The sequence below is a fragment of the Meles meles genome, chromosome 11 (assembly GCF_922984935.1).
Source record: "Meles meles chromosome 11, mMelMel3.1 paternal haplotype, whole genome shotgun sequence".
Taxonomy (NCBI): Eukaryota; Metazoa; Chordata; class Mammalia; order Carnivora; family Mustelidae; genus Meles; species Meles meles.
The window spans coordinates 85,396,758-85,415,413 of record NC_060076.1 but is presented as its reverse complement, the minus strand read 5'-3'; the positions used below and the strand labels follow the sequence as shown (position 1 = coordinate 85,415,413).

The 18,656-nt window shown below is 45.4% G+C and overlaps 1 protein-coding gene across 1 annotated transcript in view; it reads left to right on the top strand.

Moving 5' to 3' along the window:
* Window positions 1–5,106, top strand: part of GDA (guanine deaminase) — a 74,032-nt gene extending 68,926 nt beyond the window's left edge. Inside the window, exon 14 of the mRNA XM_046023738.1 lies at window positions 1,199–5,106. Coding sequence (XP_045879694.1) covers window positions 1,199–1,269 — 71 coding nt within the window. The 3' untranslated portion in view covers window positions 1,270–5,106. The remainder of the gene's footprint in view (window positions 1–1,198) is intronic.
* Window positions 5,107–18,656: the final 13,550 nt, after the last annotated feature.

The following is an 18,656-nucleotide window of genomic DNA, read 5'->3' as shown; positions in this document are numbered from 1 at the left end:
ATGTGTGACCATTTCCTTTATTAACATTCCTCAGTGTCAAGCCCATTTCAGGGCATTATCTGAAATGCCCACGTTCCTCTGGAAGATAAATCCAAAGCTGAGGAACGGCAGGTGCCGGGGAAGAGGCCGTCGGGTCCCTTCCTCCCCCTTCACTCTGAACACCTGCCCAGTCCTCCCTACCATGTTCTATTTGTGCTAAGTTTGTGGTGGAGTCTCACCACCCATGTCTGGTGTGTGTGTGTGTGTTTTGTTTTGTTTTAACATGTACTCGCATTTGATTCTGTTCACTGAGAGAAATAAATAGTATGGAAGATTCTACTTTGCCTCCCCCTTGGTCTGGGGAGCTCTGAGTCCTGGGTGAGCTTGAGAAAAGAGATGCAGGTGCCGTTTCTAGAGCTCCTTTCCTGGAGGCCCTCCATCTCCCCATGCTGAGGATGATTCTGGCCTATAAAGATAAGCATTTCCTTTACTGTCAGGGCTGGAAATGCAAACCACTCCAGCTGACAGGGCTGCCCGCGGAAAGTGAACTCAACTTTCTGTGATTTCTGCCTTTGGTGCAGAATTCAGACCCCAATCCTCCAGTTTGATGGAGCCCCTTGTCTGGGTCATGTCCCCTTGTCCAGATTATGAACAGTCCGAGAGGAAAAAAAATGTAGCTTTTTGTATTTTCCCTCTTAGAAGTGGTATTTGTTTAAATCCCTCCCTATAGCAATTAAAATACTTACTGACAGGGACGCCTGGGTGGCTCAGTGGGTTAAAACCTCTGCCTTCGGCTCAGGTCATGATCCCAGGGTCCTGGGATCGAGCCCTGCGTCGGGCTCTCTGCTCCACGGGGAGCCTGCTTCCTCCTCTCTCTCTGCCTGCCTCTCTGTCTAGTTGTGATTTCTCTCTGTCAAATAAATAAAAAATATTAAAAAAATAAAAAAAATAAAATAAAATACTTACTGACATAGGAGTGCCTGGGTGGCTCAGTCCGTTGGGCGTGGGACTCTTGGTTCCAGCTCAGGTCATGATCTCTGGTCGGTCATGGCATTGAGCCCCAGGTCGGGCTCCACACTCAGCGGGGCATCTGCTTCTCTCCCTTCCCCTCCTCCCACACTCCCACACTCTCTCTCTGTCTCAAAGCAATAAATCTTTTTAAAAAATACCTATTGACATAAAAAACACTTTATGAATGATTCCTTCATTTTTTTTTCAGGAGATGACCGAAATATTGAGGAGGTTTATGTGGGCGGAAAACAGGTGGTCCCCTTTTCAAGCTCAGTGTAAGACCCTCGGCCTCTACGAATTCTCCTGGGATCATGTGGTTCTGCATCTCCCTGGTGCCCAGGCCAAGTTAGAAAGTCCAAAAATAGTATCTTGTTCTTGGGATGACTCTCTCTTTCTGTGTCTAGTTACAGTACTCACTTGACAAATCGTTTGAAGGAGGTCGTGCTAATTCCCAGCCTTCTGGTTGGGAGGATTCAAAATCTCTCCCTTTTGAGCTGTTTGGATTTACTTTAAGCTCAAATATAAGGGAATGTTATTCCTGGTGGGGTTCTTATTGTGAGATTTAAGTCAAATCGATTTCATATTTGGAAATGTGGAGAGAAAAGGTATTCCTGTAAGGCTAGATATGTTGAGCTAATAAATGTGAAAAATCAGAAAATGGAAAATGAACTAGTAAATATATTTTTATGAGGGAGAAAAAGTTAGACTATGAACATGCATTGGAAAATTACTTCAGATTATGATTGAAAATTATGTACTGAGCATATTAATTTCAAAGGAGAACTTGTTGAATTTTAAAATGTGTTTCTAGATTGACCTTGTGTTCTGGAAATTTGCACTTAATGGAATTTGCATTTCAGAGACGTGTTATTGTTGTGCTTTGCCTTCTTTGGGGATGAAATGTCAGAAATTGAATGCCATATGCTTTCTTCATAGAGTTCTGTGCTGCAGAGTGTTTGACAGAGGTTGGGTGTTAAAGATTTAAAGTCTCTTAGGAATATTATTCATATAACTACAGGGTACAAATAGTGGTATTTTTGTGTACTTTCAAATCACCTTAATGTATAAATGTGTGATGCTATTATTGCTTCAGTGTTATTAGAAAAGAAACAAATTCCATACTCCACTGTTGTGTAGACTGGAGTCTTCATAAACTGGGTCACGTGCTGGGCAGTAAGGAGCTACCAACACTAAAACGAAGGGTTTCACGGCAATGATGGGGTCTCCCCAAGAGGTATGCCATGGTTGCTGAATATTTCGTCCTCAGATCTCAATCTGGTAGAACTTTAAAATGAAAGGCAAACTCAGTTAAATACATTATTAAAAATCTTTAAACCCTGCTTACTGAAAGCACTGGATTTTTCCATTTTATCCTGCTGCCTTTTTAATTCCTAATACTTTGGGGGACATTAGAATTTTAGGATAATGAAAGTACATGCCCCACTTAAGGTTTAGAGTAATACGACTAACCTGCACTAGACATCTAGGAACATTACACAAAACAGTATTTTTGTGCTTCCTAGGACAGTGTACTTTTCCATAACCTGTAATTAAAAGCAAATTTTAAAAATAAACTCTGAAGAAGTATTGATGTGAACGTCATTTAAATACTACAGTTTTCTCATTTAATTTCAAATACTATAAACCAACACGGAAAAGGAATAGATTTTCTTACTGTATCTCCACACTCACACCTAGGACTTAAGTGTGACTCCTTATAATTTACCTTAGAGTAGAGAATATAATATAATATAGCTAACTCTGGACTTACAGACCCAAGAACAAAATTCCCCTTCTTGATCCTCAATTAGTTGTACTAAATCAGCAGTCATCTGCCCACATTGTGTTTTCTGTTTTTCCCGGTGGAAACACTTTTAGATTTGATTGTGTACACACAACATCTAATGACGGAACACAATTTTGGTCTTATTTTCATTTTTTAAAGAATTTCTCTCATTTGAATACAGTTGACACACAATTTGATCTTATTTAAAACACACAAGCAGTTTGTGTTGTGGGATATTAAGTGACTCCATAAATTCAGCTTCCGGTGGCCAAAGGAACATGGTTCCCTGGTGTCTAACCCAGAGGAGTGGGCTTAAGAATTTGGATCGGATGTGTAAGATCCTCTCATAGGCAGCAGCTACCTTCCCAACCTTTGCAAGACCCTATACTTGTACCTTCCTTAAGGAGGAGGTACGTGTTGATGTCCAGCACCAGCTTTCACTTAGATGAAGGATTCTGTATATAAACAGGTGTGACCTCAGCAGCAAGGAGAGTGGCCATCTACAACCAGTCTGTCAAACATTCCATTTAGCCCCGGGAGTATGTTAAGCCCTGGCTATCTTTTCCGGTAAAAATAGGATATGTTGAAATGTTTATTGTAGTTCGCCCTCCCTGCCTCTCTTAGAACTTCTGTGTTTTCATGGCTCCCAGCACGGTGGTCCTGAATGTGGCGTAGGCTGTGTACAATATGGCAGACATTGGCCGTACATGTGGTCAGAGGCTCTACACCTTGAAATGTTAGTTTGGCCTCATGTGGCTTGACTTTCTGAATTGTGGAGAGGCAGTTTTTCAAGCCAACCCTATCTGTCACTTTATGTTCGAATATTTTGCTCTCTGACAGGAAAGAAAGAATGAAGGCTTCTTATCAGCCCCCCACCTCGCCCTGTACTGGTTGCCTCGGGTTTCATGGCATTTGTTAATGGAATGCACTTTAACAGCTAAAAACTGAGTTAATACTGCTGATAGTCCTGCATCTGAAAGGTATTTTCTTCAACAGAACACAAAAGCGGGCTGATCGGCTAAGGTGAATTGAATGTCCAAAAGGGAATAAAACATGGGATTAGGACTGAGAGGTTGTCCTGGTAATCGAAACCTGAGACTAAGAATCTGCTCCCTTCTTTCGTTCTTTCTCTGATTTCATTGTCAAAGGTTCTAGAATCTGAGAGAATATCTTGGACCTAGCTCCCTTCATGTCAGGAGGAAGTCTTTCTAAGTACTATTGTGAGCACTGAACCCCACAGAATCTCTTTTTCACTTCCCTGAGAATTCTGCACAGCAAAGGGAGGAAAGTGGTTGGAAACTTTCCTGTTACGCTTAGCTGATCTTGAGCCCTGGAGTGTCCCTGTTGGCAACTACAGCTGGGATGTCACAGAGGTAACATGGTGGATGTGAGATCCAGCAATGTATTCTGAACCTTCATTCCCTTCCAGACTCTTCCTATTTTTAATCTTTTCACCTCAGAACCAGACATATGGAAAGCTTTCAAGGCAAGCTGGAAGGCATATTGTATCAGTTCTACCTTGTGCGTACATGGAAGATACCCAGACCTGGACGTTTTTGTACCCTAGTGGACATCTTTTCATTGTTGTCCATTTTTTAAGGTTGTTGATGCTGCTGGACACATTCACATGTCTAAAAGGAGCATCTGAGTTTTTAAAAGGTAGACTAAGAAATGTGTCACGGCAATGTCTGGAAATAATTCTCAAGTTAAACGGGTTGTTACGAATTTTTAAGTTTTGTTTTGTTTTTGGTTTTGTTTTGTTTTTTTTTTGTTTTTTTTTTGGTGAGTCTTAGAAGAGATATTTGCAACCTCAGATCTACCTAGTCCCTTTTGGTATGATTTTGGGCCCTGACCCTTTTCAGTGTCTGTAAAGGAAAGTGTGTAAAAAGTACACAGATGAACAGACACTACTGGAAAGCCCTAGCATTGGACCCCATGCGTATTTTCACACCCAGCCTCTCCCTTTCCCGCCCACAGCCCCAAAGGTGAGAGATTGAGAGCTGAGGGGTTAGTCTGTAAATCTAGTCCAAATTTACTGAAACGCAAAACTTGAGAGACTAGTGACGGAACTCGTGTAAATTCTGAGACAGCTTTCAGTGTCCACGGGGAACAGACGTCATGGGGCACTGAGTTTTGCCTGTTTATTTCCTGTTCAGGAGCCTGTCAGAAAGAATTCTCTATCAAAAACCACCTTACATTATATGTCAAACAAAATATGTGTGTATTCATGAGGACATTTTTACTCAGTATTTGTGTGATTTGCTAACCTGTTGATGTGCTGAGTGAGCTCCTTTGTGCTTCAGACAAAAATAAATGAGATTTTGTGTTTACATTTTTTTGTTGTTGTGAGTTCTATTGCTCTGACAGAGGGAGATTAATCTTGCAATGTGTTTCTCCTTTTAACATGAGTTTTTAAAAATAGAATAGAATATGTAGCTGTGGGCCAATGTGTATCTTCCATTTTACAACATACATAACTTCTAAAAATTAAGCTATAGAAAGTCAGCCATTTAGATTGCTGTTGCTTTTTTATTTCAGCATAGTTAAATTTCATATTTTCTGAAGTCACAACAGAGTAAGAAATGCACATTGACATCAAGAATTAGTTCACATATGGGGCGCCTGGGTGGCTCAGTGGGTTAAAACCTCTGCCTTTGGCTCAGGTCATGATCCCAGGGTCCTGGGATCGAGCCCCGCATCGGGCTCTCTGCTCCGCAGGGAGCCTGCTTCCTCCTCTCTCTCTCTCTGCCTGCCTCTCTGCCTACTTGTAATTTCTGTCTTTCAAATAAATAAATAAAATCTTAAAAAAAAAAAGAATTAGTTCACACAGGAGCATCTGGGTGGCTCAGTCAGTTAAGTGTCCACTTTCGGCTCAGGTCATGATCCCAGGGTCCTGAGATCGAGCCCCACATCAGGCTCCTTGCTCAGCAGCATTCTATTTCTCCCTTTCCCTCTGCCTGCCTGCCTACTGCTCCCCGTGCTTGTGCTCTCACTCTCTCTCTTTCTGCGTCAAATAAATAAATAAAATCTTTAAAAAAATACCCAGGAGAGAATTCTCAGGTGAGTAATCTAGCAAAAATGTGAACCTAATTTGTAACTGGGCACAGAGTTCTGTTAATAGTTAATCAACAGGCATGTGCAAATTATTGCATGGTACTAACTTAGTCATTTAAATAAAGTAAGGTTTAGATATAAAAATACTTGTCAGTAGCAAAATAGGACCTGTACTAGGGTGTTTTCAGGACCTCATGCAGAGGCCACTCATGTAAAGGAAAAGGATCCTTAAGTATTGTCACCAATAAGAACAGGTTTTGGGTTTGGGGTTTTTTTTATTTATCCTGTTTTAAAATGGGATAAGAGAAAAAAATTAAATGAGTTAAGGAAAGTATTCTGTTCTTTAAAGTTATAGAACATTCAATTTTTTCATGAATTCAGACTCATCCCCTCTTACGATCAAGCCTACCTCCACCATCACTGTAAAATTACCTTAGATCTGTCATACTTCTTAGGTTTTTCCATGCTTCTACAATGGTTGAGTCTGTATTTTGGGGTGGGAAGAGAGGTTGCTAAAAAAAAAATACGGGAAAACCTTTAGTGGGCAATCTTTCCATGGAAACTCAGAAAAAAAGCATTTTTACCTAAACATAAAAAGTGATCAAGAGGGCGCCTGGGTGGCTCAGTGGATTAAGCTGCTGCCTTCGGCTCAGGTCATGATCTCAGGGTCCTGGGATCGAGCCCCGCATTGGGCTCTCTGCTCTGCAGGGAGCCTGCTTCCTCCTCTCTCTGCCTGCCTCTCTGATCTCTCTCTCTGTCAAATAAATAAATAAATAAATAAATAAATAAATAAATCTTAAAAAAAAAAAAAGTGATCAAGAAAATATGAACAGCTGACATGGAGTTTTGTAGGCCCCTTGAGCCCTCCTTGATTGCCCGGACTCTGCCCATCCTTACAGGGAAGTCAGCAAACATTCGCTCTTCTCTTGTAGAAAGAGAACTCAAAGTCATAGCAGAAAAATGCAACATACCAGAAATAAAGTCCCTGGAAAGATTATCATTCAGTTTGATGACAAAAGGTTCTCACGGGGTGCCTGGGTGGCTCAGTGGTTTAAGCCTCTGCCTTCGGCTCAGGTCATGGTCTCAGGGTCCTGGGATGGAGCCCCACATCGGGCTCTCTGCTCAGCAGGGAGCCTGCTTCCTCCTCTCTCTCTGCCTGCCTCTCTGCCTACTTGTGATCTCTCTCTGTCAAATAAATAAAATCTTTGGGGAAAAAAAGGTTCTCATATCTTGAAGACTGAAACCTGTAGCTTCACTGTGAAATTAATTTTTGTTCTAATCTTGGACGGTCTCCAAATCAGACTTGCATTTTACTTCTGTCCAACAAAGCCACAGGGCATATGTGAGTAATCCTAGGATGAGTCTGACTCTTGTGTTGTAATGGCTCAATTTGCTTCCTGGAGCGTTTGAGAGGCTTTAAGCTACTTTAGTGGTGGCTTTTGTTTTTTGTTTTTGTTTTCCTGCAAAAGTTGATTGCTTTGCCACCTGAACTTGAGAACAAATCGAGGGACGACTTTGTGCTTGGAAAACACTTTGAAATCTCTACTGAGTCACGGAAACCAAACCCATAGATAAGGAAATGAGAGAATTTTGCTATTTCAAAGGAGAATTTCAGAGGCTCAGAAAAAGCAGTGCGCATACTTCTTTCAAAATTCATGTACATTTTTCTCCAGGCAGAGCTGTGACAGATGAATCAGGCTTGGCCAATTACATATTCTGGATTAATTTATGTAAGCACCACCAACCCTCCGGCATCGTGAACATGTCTTGAATGTCTGCATCCAAGTAAAACCACACAGTGATGACTCAGGCGTATGGGTGTGAAAGAGAAGCTGTGGGGCTTTGGGGTTTGTGTTTGTTGTGTTCAGCTTGGGGACACTTTTTTCCTTTTTTTTTTTAATGCCCAGGACAACTGTGCCCTCTCTCACAAATGGATTCTTTATTATAACCTATAGAGGGAGAAAAACCCAGTATGTATAACTTGTACAAAATCCTCATGTTCCTTTTAAAATTACTGCACAGATAAAATGAGAGAGAAATCAAGATATATGTGCAAGAGGGGCGCCTGGGTGGCTCAGTGGTTTAAGCCTTTGCCTTCGGCTCAGGTCATGATCTCAGGGTCCTGGGATCGAGCCCCGCATCGGGCTCTCTGCTCAGTGGGGAGCCTGTTTCTCCCTCTCTCTCTGCCTGCCTCTCTGCCTACTTGTGACCTCTCTGTCAAATAAATAAATAAAATATTAGAAAAAAAAAGATATATGTGCAAGACTTCATTAGTTTGTGGTATTATAGGCCATGTCTCACGGCATGATGGCTTCTAACAGAAATTGCAGATAATAAGTCAAATTGCCCTGAAATGTACGTAGCTGTTCTCCTAGGCCTTTCATGTGTCTGTAAAACTGAATACTGAAGATTAATGAGTTGCTTTTTTTTTTTTTAAAGATTTTATTCATTTATTTGACAGAGAGAGAGAGATCACAAGTAGGCAGAGAGGCAGGCAGAGAGAGTGAGAGGGAAGCAGGCTCCTTGCTGAGCAGAGAGCCCGATGCGGGACTCGATCCCAGGACCCTGAGACCATGACCTGAGCCGAAGGCAGCGGCTTAATCCACTGAGCCACCCAGGCGCCCCTGAGTTGCTTCTTTTAAAAAAGACAGAAATCTGTATCTGTAGGAAGCATAAACAACAGCCTGTCAAGTAATGTTTAATTTGCTCAAATAACACGGAGGACATGGGGAGATGGAGAGGAGAAGGAAGTTGAGGGAAACTGGAAGGGGAGATGAACCATGAGAGACTATGGACTCTGAAAAACAACCTGAGGGTCTTGAAGGGGAGGGGGGTGGGAGGCTGGGGGAACCAGGTGATGGGTAATAGGGAGGGCAGGTATTGCATGGAGCACTGGGTGTGGTGCATAAACGATGAATACTGTTACGCTGAAAAGAAATAAATAAAAAATAAAAATATAATCAGAAAAAAAAAGTTTAATTTGCTGATCATGAAGTTGGTACCTCTTAGACCGTGTTCACTCAAGTGATGTTTTAGTAAATGCACACCAGATACCAGGCACATGGCCCAGTGCTGAGGGTTAAAAACAATGTCCAGCTCTTTGAGGAACTCAACCTGGGATGGTAGGTGAGAGAAGTATGTAGAGAAGTCTATGACAGAGGTGTGGAGTGCTCAGAGGGGCAAGCTAGGGTGTGTTGGGTATGTGGTGGGCAGGGACAACAGAGGGGCAAGTCTAGTGTTGAAGGTGTCACAGAGGAAGCAGTTTCTGAGCTGTGAAGAACAGGACTTCTTTTCTCTATGAAGATTCTCAAAATGGTGTTCCCAAAGGAGCATTTAAGGTTGAGGTGGACTAATCCATTGACCATAAAGGTCACCAGGGGTGTTGATTCAAAGTGAAGGTTTCCAGGTCCTTCATCCTAGAAACTCTGATTCAGTGGGTCTGGACTAGAGCCTCCAAACTCTATTACGAACAAGTACCTTGGTGAGGACAGGAAGCCACTGTAGTGACGAGGGCCATCCTGGTGAAGACAAGGACCAGATGGGATCAGAGGCGTGAAAAGTGAAGAGAAGACATGGCAGCCACTGAGTCCAGAACTAGGAGCCTTGTGTGCAACAAGGGTCCTTTACCTGTTCCCTGGGCAAATACGTGATGAGCTCACAGTACAGACAGACCTACGCCCCAGCGGGTGGGGAGAGAGATGCCAGTGGCCATGTTCCTGCCACAAGGAGAAACCTGAGAGGGTGAACCCTGCCCATAATCATCCAGAAGCCTGTTCCTGACTCTGGGACTGGAGACCGAGGAGCTCCTGTGCTGCGTGACCCAACCAGAGACCCCAGGGCTGCTGGGGCTCCCGATGCTCTGCCATTTTGTGGGGCACCTCATTGTCCTCCGGGGGATCATGCTCCTGCTAGCTTTGTTTCTGCCACTTGCAAATCAAAGAGCCGAGACTAACATCCCTCTAATCTCTTTTCTCCTCATATGGCTGAATTCTTCAGGAACAGGTTATAAACTTTTCTTCTTAAAGAAAGGACTGAAGGATAAACAAAGAAACGATCACTTCACCAGGAATCTGACCATGTCCACAGCCCAAGTCTGCTCAGAGGCTCTCTCTCTTCCACATCCATAGGGGCCCCTGGGGCCTGAACCTGGTGCCCTCTGGGACCCCAGACCAGCCTCCACTCACGGTTCTCTAGCTTCGCTCCAATAAAGCAACTAGGGAAAAGTCGCTCCTGGCAGAGTCCCAGGTGCGATACCAGGAGAGTCAGATGCTGCTTAAAGAAGTAAATGGCAGTGGGACGCCTGGGTGGCTCAGTTGGTTAAGCAGCTGCCTTCGGCTCAGGTCATGATCCCAGTGTCCTGGGATCGAGTCCCACATCGGGCTCCTTGCTCTGCAGGGAGCCTGCTTCTCCCTCTGCCACTCTGTCTGCCTGTGCTCTCTCTCTCTCTCTCACTGACAAATAAATAAAATAAAATCTTTAAAAAAAAAAAAAAAAAGAAGTAAATGGCAGCAAGTGTAGCCAAAACAAGAACCCGTTCCCTCTCCGAAAGGGACTTCACAGAGTGGAGGAAAATTGGGGGACAACCTTGGGAGTCAGAGCTAAAGATGGTACAGTCACATGATGGAAGTGGCCTGGCCCCAGTTCCCAGTGGAGCCCCCCGATCCAGAAATCCATGGATATAAAGGAGAACACTGGCCCCACTGAAAATTCACCAGCTGTTGACACACAGCTGTTTTGACACTGAAATCCAGAGCTGTGCGTTAATACCTTTGTTGAGGCCTTTCAGGGCTCTGTCCCTACCCAGCTGAACTGACCAAAAAACCAGGTGGGAAGCTTCCCGGGGAGGGAGACCCCTGTGACCTTGGTAGGCAGGGTCAGGCATCCTTGCTGCCAAAGGAAACTTGAACTCAGGAGAGTGAACCTCACCCCTGGGGGTGGGGCCAGGCGTCTCTACTGCTGTGTGCCCTGTCATTATGCACTGCCTTCTCCTGGGTGGAGACGCTGACCTCCCCAGCGTCCCGCAATGTTAGGTCAGGTCTGGAGTGCTCAGAGCTCACGGCTGGACTCCTCTGGCAGCAGTGTTTTCCACGAGTGCAAATGGCAGTGGGCAAAGATCACTTTCTGTTTGTGCAGAAAAGAGCCCCCTGATGGCCTCACCTGTCTGCCAGGCACTACGTGGGTCAGTGGTATACTGGCAACACAGGATACTGGCAACCAGAGACAGAGCCGCGGCCCCTTTGGAGTCACGGAGGGCCTGACGAAGACCATATGCCATCTCCCCAGCCAGCCCTGGGGCGCTGCTCAGTGCCCTGGTGGAGGTGGAGAAATGCTCGGGTCAGGCCTGAGTGTCCTCGGGTCTCTGTCGGACACTCTGGTCTAAGCTACTGTGATTTTTGTTCCAGAAAAGAACCAACCCACTTTAAGGAGAAAAAGAGCTAGTAAGAGATTCTCTGCTCGGTTTGAAGGATACTAAAAACTCCACGAGAGGCTGCCGGAGCCCCAGAGTCATCCGGGAGGAGGCCAGTCCTCTGAATCACCCACACCGAGTCTGGCAGCAGTCAGTAAATATCCCAACAGGTTAGCATCTTCACCAGAGGACAGGGTAGACAGAAAGAACAGAACAGAACAGCACAGAACAAAAAGAACAGAAAAGCTTGACTTCAAAGACAGACAAAACCACTTGAAAATGCATCAAAATCCCGTTGCCCCCTAGTGACTGATGGTAACAACGTTTTACAAGCATCTCAGAAGAACGTAGAACAACTGTTGAGGGAGATGATGGATGCTCTGGCTGAAAACACTTATTTTCAGGGAAGCCCAAAACTTTCCCAAGTAGGGAAGCTCCGAAAAGGGGCGGTGCAGGAACCGCAGGGACAGAAGCAAATGTCTGAGGAGGAAGCAAGGGGGTACATGACAAGCACTGGTCAAATACTCAAAACTGCACTGAAGATGGTTAAGTTTGCCTGGCAACTTGACAATAGACAGAATAAATCAGAAAGTGGAGGTCGCTTGGTCTGTGAATCAGAAGTTGATGTGAAGAAACTCATTGACGCTGTTAACTTAAAAGACTTGAAAAAGAAAAACAAGGACATATTGAAGAATTACGTGAAGAAAGCCAACGGAATAAGGAGCCCAGAAATCAAAGAAAAAGTCAGCAGTCCGGGCAAGTATGTTTACAGAGTAAACATTCACACCTCGGAAGTGAGATTCAAGAGCTTCCGCTAAGCGTTGAAACACTGCCTCAACTGCCTCAAGAATGTAGCAACTTGACAGAAAACCAGTTGAGGAGGGAGTAACCACGGCTGGAGAGAGGGAGAAACTTTCCACGGTGTGTGAAAACATCAGCCACTGCCCTCAGAAGTGCGCCCCCTACTGGCAGATGACATAAGCCTCGGAGGAAGGACTGGAAAGAACCACGTCCTGCCAGCAGAGATGGTTGGCAGGCAGCTCTGTCCATGACAGAAAGCTCAATGAGCTAAGCAAAGAACATGGTCCAAAGAGACACAAACTGGCTGAAGCTGAGTTTAGATTCCAGCTCTTTCCCTCATGACTCCCTGCAGCTCCCCACGCAGCCAAGCGCAGAGGCCCCGTGTCACAGAATCTCCTGGATCATCAGGTTCCCAAGGAAGCACTGAGGCCAGGATCTGGGTAACCTGTGGGTTTGGACAGGTGTGCAACAGGTGACCCTGAACATCTGCAATCACCTGATTTCTCTCTTTAGGAATAACTCTGATTCCTCTCTTTTCAAGTTTGACTGCAGTTATTTAATTAGTGTTACATTTGTTCTTATTGCCAAAGGCAGTGTTTTTCAAATATAGATGGTTTTAGGGATGCCTGGGTGGCTCAGTAGGTTGGGTATCCGACTCTTGATTTTTATCGGGTCATGGGATCGGCCCCGCACCAGGTTCCCACTGGGGCATGGAGTCGGCTTGGGATTCTCTCTCTCCGACTGCCCCTCCCCGCCAAAGCTCCCTCTCTCTCTTAAAGTAACAACACTCCCAATATAGATGGTTTTAATATAATTCTTATGACTATATTATTTCCACTTCAATTCTGTCTCCTCTAAGATAGTGTAAGTACTTTATTTTGATTGAAATAAAAAGTCCACTACACTAACCCAAAATTGATAGAGGTTTGACATGACTGGATGAAGATGTTTAAAACAATAAAGATAATGTGTATATGCTGTGAGTTTTTATCAGAAACCTAAGAAGTTACTAAATATTTATATCAATGTTTTAAATACAATGCCAAAAAACCCTCAGATAAACACACTCCCAGCTAAACATAGGAATATTTTTATAAGTTTTATCCTAAGTTCACGTTATTTTGGAGGAGCTGATATTTTGCAAGTACTTGTTCCTTTTGTAATGCTTTTTAAGCCTTAATTATTCTGTTAAGGATATTCTTTGCTGTTTAAACATCTCAAATTTTATGCAGTCAAAAAAGGTTTTATTTGGGGGGGGAGGAAAGGCATGTGCTCTCTTGAGAACAGGCAGCATTTGCTGAACCATCTATCCTAAAAGGGTTAGGATCATTTCTCCACGCCGGATGCCTTCCTAGGACACCCCATCCCCCACCATCACAGATGATTAGTCCTTGTACTTGATCCAACGTAGGCCAACCCAATGCTGTTTTCCTGGAATTAGGATTCAGGACCCAAATAAACTTACCATGGGTTATATGGCAGGATCCTTAATGACAGTTGTACTCAGAGGCCGAGGGTGTGTTTCCCTCTGGGTTTGGCTCTTACGAGCCGTGGGTGTGCCAGATGTGTAAGCAGATTCAGCCAGCAGAGAAAAATAGGACCACAGGGCAGGCCTATGCTGAGAAGCAGAGAAGAGAAGCTGTGTTGGATCTCTGGTAACTTTTTTTTTTTTTTTTTGGCCCCAGTTAAGACCTCCAAGGGAGCACCTAGGTGGCTCAGTCGGTTGAGCATCTGCCTTCAGCTCAGGTCATGATCCTGGGGTCCTGGGACTGAGCCCTGTGTTTGGCTCCTTGCTCAGTGGGGAGTCTGCTTCTCTCTCTGCCTCTGGTCCCCCTGCTTATGTGCGCACGCACACGCTCTCTCTCTTTTAAATAAATAAATAAACAAAATCTTAAAAAAAAAAAAAAAAGACTCCCCAAAGATCTGTTATGTGCTTCCTTGTTGCACGTCCCAAAAGAGTTTTGTATTAAATAATCTACACCCTTTTTCCTTTCTTTCTTTCTTTTTTTTTTTTTGGCAATCCTACAACTCTTACATGAAGACCTATCTGCCATATGCAACATTGTTGTCCCTTCTTATCGCCCTGGCAAATGCAGCTGACCTTGAGCTGGTAAAGAGTCCAGGTGTAGACGGAGAGGTTAAGAGGCCCCTGAGTAGGCTCAGAAGGTAGTTCAGGTATGCAGACACCAAGACAGAACAAAAACAAAGACAAGGAAGAAAAACCAGACCACCCTGTCCCAACTACTAGGGTTCAAGTGTTTTCCTAATAATTACACTTGTGACCATAGAAAATAAAAAATGACCAGGTCTCAAAGGAGAAGTTAACCATTCATGAATCCTTATTCAAAACAAAACAAAACAACCCATGCCACGAATTTAAGGGCCACATGTTTCTGGGCCAGTTCTCAGTAAGAGTGCCCATGAAGAGTCCCCGGCAGCAACCAGTTGGGACCCATCCTCATTCCTGAGAGCTTTCTCTATATTCTCGCTTAATAATACTCCGTCGCCTTGAGACAGGCGTGGGGGTCTATCTTCTGCCATTTTGACAGTCACACAAGTTAGAGTTAGGATTCTTCTTTGGTGAGCTGAAACACAGACCATCAGTTCGTTTGGTTACCGGATGAAATTCTTTACGTTTGCACTTCCCAATGTGAAATTAATCCTTTGCATTTTAAATAGCTGCCATGTTCCGTGGGCTTCTCTGCTACACACCGGACAGGAGAGAATGTCTCTTAGCTTCTAAGAGGAGAGGACATGTGAGTCATGCAGGACTCTGCAGTCCTTGGTAGGGTGACACAAATACCCCAGAGGGAGGACACCCCAACCGGGTGCACCCCCCCATTCTGTGAAAAGGAAAAGAATTTCCTGACGTCTCCCCTTACTTTTCTTTAAAAGATGAGAAGTAAACTAAGATTGATGTAATCAGAGGCATCCTTTTTTATACCACACACTGTTCCAACTGATTCATACTGAAGCCACTCAATCCTCACAAGAACCTAACAGGAAGGGGCCATCATTGTCTTACTTTCACAACAGAGACTGAGGCCCCCAAAAATTAAATAACAGAGTTGGATTCAAGGCCTGGTAAAGGATGCTGGTGGGATAATTGGCAAGATCTGAATAATGTTTGCAGATTAGATCAGGGGTCTGCAAACTGTCTTTGGGAAGGGCCAGAAAGTAGGCATTTGGGGCTGTGTGGGCCAGCAAGGAGAGCCCCTCAGAAGTCTCTGTCACAACTACTCAACTCTGTCTCTGCAGCACTAAAATTAGAACTTCATGTAAATTTCACTTGTTAGGTAGTTCTCAATTATTTAAAAGCATCCGTAGCTACAACTGATCAAGGGAAAAACTGTTCTCGAAGATGGCCGACCAAACCAGCACAGGAATTCCAGGCCTCAAAGCCCTTCCAGGTTCTTCTTTCCTACTCCGTTTCCCCCAACGTGTGCCCAAAGCACCAAGTATGTGGAAGTAGAAGGGTAGAAACCCCCCTCCCTGCTTGTGCTCGGGCTCAGACCTTTGGAGAACAGCCTTCTCCGAGCCCACCGGTGTTAAGTAAACCTCCGATCCTTCAAGGTCTCTGATGGCCACTTGGTTCTTCCTCCAGGATCCAGTCCAGGTTCCATAACCTTCGGCTTTCCGACCGGGTAACCCAACTGCACGGGCCCATTGTTGTCACTGCTTTGGGGCCACACCGGGTGGCGACGCAACGAGAGTCGTAAAGGAGAAGGCGCGCCGGGGCTGATTTCCGGCAGTCTCCCGCCTGGTCGCCCGCGACCGGTTCCACCCTGCTCTTCCCTCCCGGACTCAAAGGAGGCCTGGCCTTTGAGGACCTGGTCCCCACGTTGGATTCTGGTAAGGCCTGGGACCCCAGGACTAGTCAGCGCTCCCCCTCCGCCCCCCGCCAGTCAGGGTGGAAGGGGAAACTGATTACTTCCCAGAGACCTCTTAGAGGTGTCACAGGTAGGGACTCCCAGGGAGGGGGGAGGTCCCTCGGGTCAGGACCCCCCCCCCCCACCCCGCAAAGCGGGTACAGGAAGGAATTTCCAAAAGGAATGCCATAGGTCAGGGCCTCCCAGGGCGGGAGGAACTGTCATAACTTCTGGAGTGAATGCGGGAACGAAATGTGCGGTTTGACCGGGCTTGTCAGGCGGACTGACTCTGTGGCTCCACGGGCGGACACTTTTAGGGTCCCCAGAAGCCTAGGAGTCCGAGTGGGCCCTAACCTGTTTCTGTGGTGACCTCATAAGGTCTGAGGCGAGTCCCTGGGGCGCCAGTCCAGGATTTATAAGGACTCGCTAATGCCAAGGGGCAGACAGGCAGGCATCTGGAGAGGCACCCACCCTTTGTCTGTCTCTGCACAAAGGACCCAGGGAGGGCACACACAGGGTGGACGAGAGAGCCCCTGCTCACCATGGCTGGAAGCTCTTTAAAGCCTACAGTCTTAGATGGTATGCTCGAAAATTTTAAGAAGGGCTTCTCAGGAGACTATGGGATCAAAACATGTCCTGGAAAATTAGGCACATTATGTGAGCTGGAATGGGCCATCTTTGGGGTTGACTGGCCCTCTGAGGGTGCCCGGAGACCCACTGACTGTCCAGGTCATTTACAGAATTATGGTCGGGACTCCCGGACACCCTGACCAATTCCCATATATTGATTCCTGGCTTCAGGTAGTCCAAACTCTGCCCCCACGGGTCCAATTCTGTGCTAGTAGGAAGGACCAAAGTAGGATATTTGTAACCCAAGTAAAAGAGCCCAAAGGCTGTGAGGAAGCAAAGCCTATCAGGGAGGCCCTGCCTAGGGGCATCGGGCAGCAACGGGGATGAGCTCTGGACAAGGATGAGCCCGACAGGAAGTGCGGGACTGCAGCCCTTCTCTGACCCAGGGCCTAAAGCTGAGCTGCAGGAGCACAGTGCTCCTGCTGCTTCTCAGTGGCACGTGTGGGGAGACATCTGATTTAGCAGCTCTGACAGCCCACAGAATACTTCACCCAGACAGAAACAGCATGTAAAATAACAGGAGCTTTCATACTTACGTTTGAGGAGGGGTGGAGGGGTTGCATCTGGGTGGCTCAGTCGGTTAAGCACCTGCCTTCCACTCAGGTCATGATCCAAGGCATCCCTCAGGTCAGGGACTTTAAGGAATGTTCCCAAGCAGCTGCCGAAACTCCCTTTGTTTCTCGGGGAAATTCCTGGTCTTTGGCCTGACAGGGACTGCCTGTCCCCCTGCCCCCACCCTTGTTGGCGGGAAAACATGGCATCTGCCCCTCGGGAACTGATGAGCTCCTGAACCAGGAACCCTTTCTCTGCCCTCTGGCAGCACCTCGTCTCTTCTGCCTCCCCATGCCCCGTCTCCCACTTCTGCACCACCTTGGGTGCAGCCTGCATTACTGGCTTCTAGATCATCCTCCATGCCTCAGGCACCATGGTTCCTCCCTTCACTGTCTAGGAGTGAGAAGAGCGCCCCCTGGACCTGACACCACCCACTCCAGATTTCCCCACGTGTCCCAGGGGAAAGCCGATCGTGGGGAGGATCCAGGTGGAACATAATTCAGTGTTCAAGTTCGTTGGTTTAATTAAGATAGACGTGTTTTTGCAGTTATCAGCCCTAAACGTGAAACTTTTATCCTGTCAAAGTTTACTGAAGGTCAAATAACCTCGTGTTATCTCTGTTGGAATTTGTTAGCAAAAGGATGACTACCCTGGTGGTGAATTGTCTTGAAGTTTTTCTTGGGTAATTGAAATAGTTTTCAAAGTCTTTGGTAAACTGAAACTTTAAAGTTTTGCTTGGATGATAAATGGGAATTGAATTCATTGGACATTTAGGTCTTTCCCAAATAGGATAAAGTGCTAAATCATTAATTACTGGACATAGATTTGTGATTTGAATTCCTACTGCAAAGAAACTAAGGATATTGGGGCGCCTTGGTGGCTCAGTTGTTAAGCATCTGCCTTCGGCTCAGGTCATGATCCTGGGGTCCTGGGATCGAGCCCCATATCAGGCTCTCTGCCCAGCGAGAGGCCTGCTGCTCTCTCTCCCACTCCCCCTTTTCCCTCTCTGGCTGTCTCTCTCTGTCAAATAAAATCTTAAAAGAAAAAACAAAGAAACTAAGGATATTTAAATCTGTTGGTAAACATGTTTTGTGCCTAACCGATTCACAGATTTGCCATCTAAAGAATTCTGGTGTGGGGCGCCTGGGTGGCTCAGCTGGTTAAAGCCTCTGCCTTCAGCTCAGGTCATGATCCCAGGGTCCTGGGATCGAGCCCTCTTTTTCTCTCTGCCCACCTCTCTGCCTGCTTGTAATCTCTATCTGTCAAATAAATAAATCTTAAAAAAAAAAAAAAGAATTCTGGTGTAACAATTTATAGTTGATTACTCCTTAGTCTTCACTGGAGATAAAGGTCTTTGAGGAGTGTAAAATTCTGCTAAGACTGATAGGGAAGAACTGAACCAACTCTGTACGTGGAAAAGTAGGAGATACGTAAGAAAAATGAGGAATGGGAATGCATTTTTGATGAAGGTAAAGGGTAATTTTGTCCTAAATGAGATGTTTGTTTGGAAACAAATGGCTTGGGACAAAATCTGAATGCGAAGGAAAGTTGGAGAAGGTTTATGGAG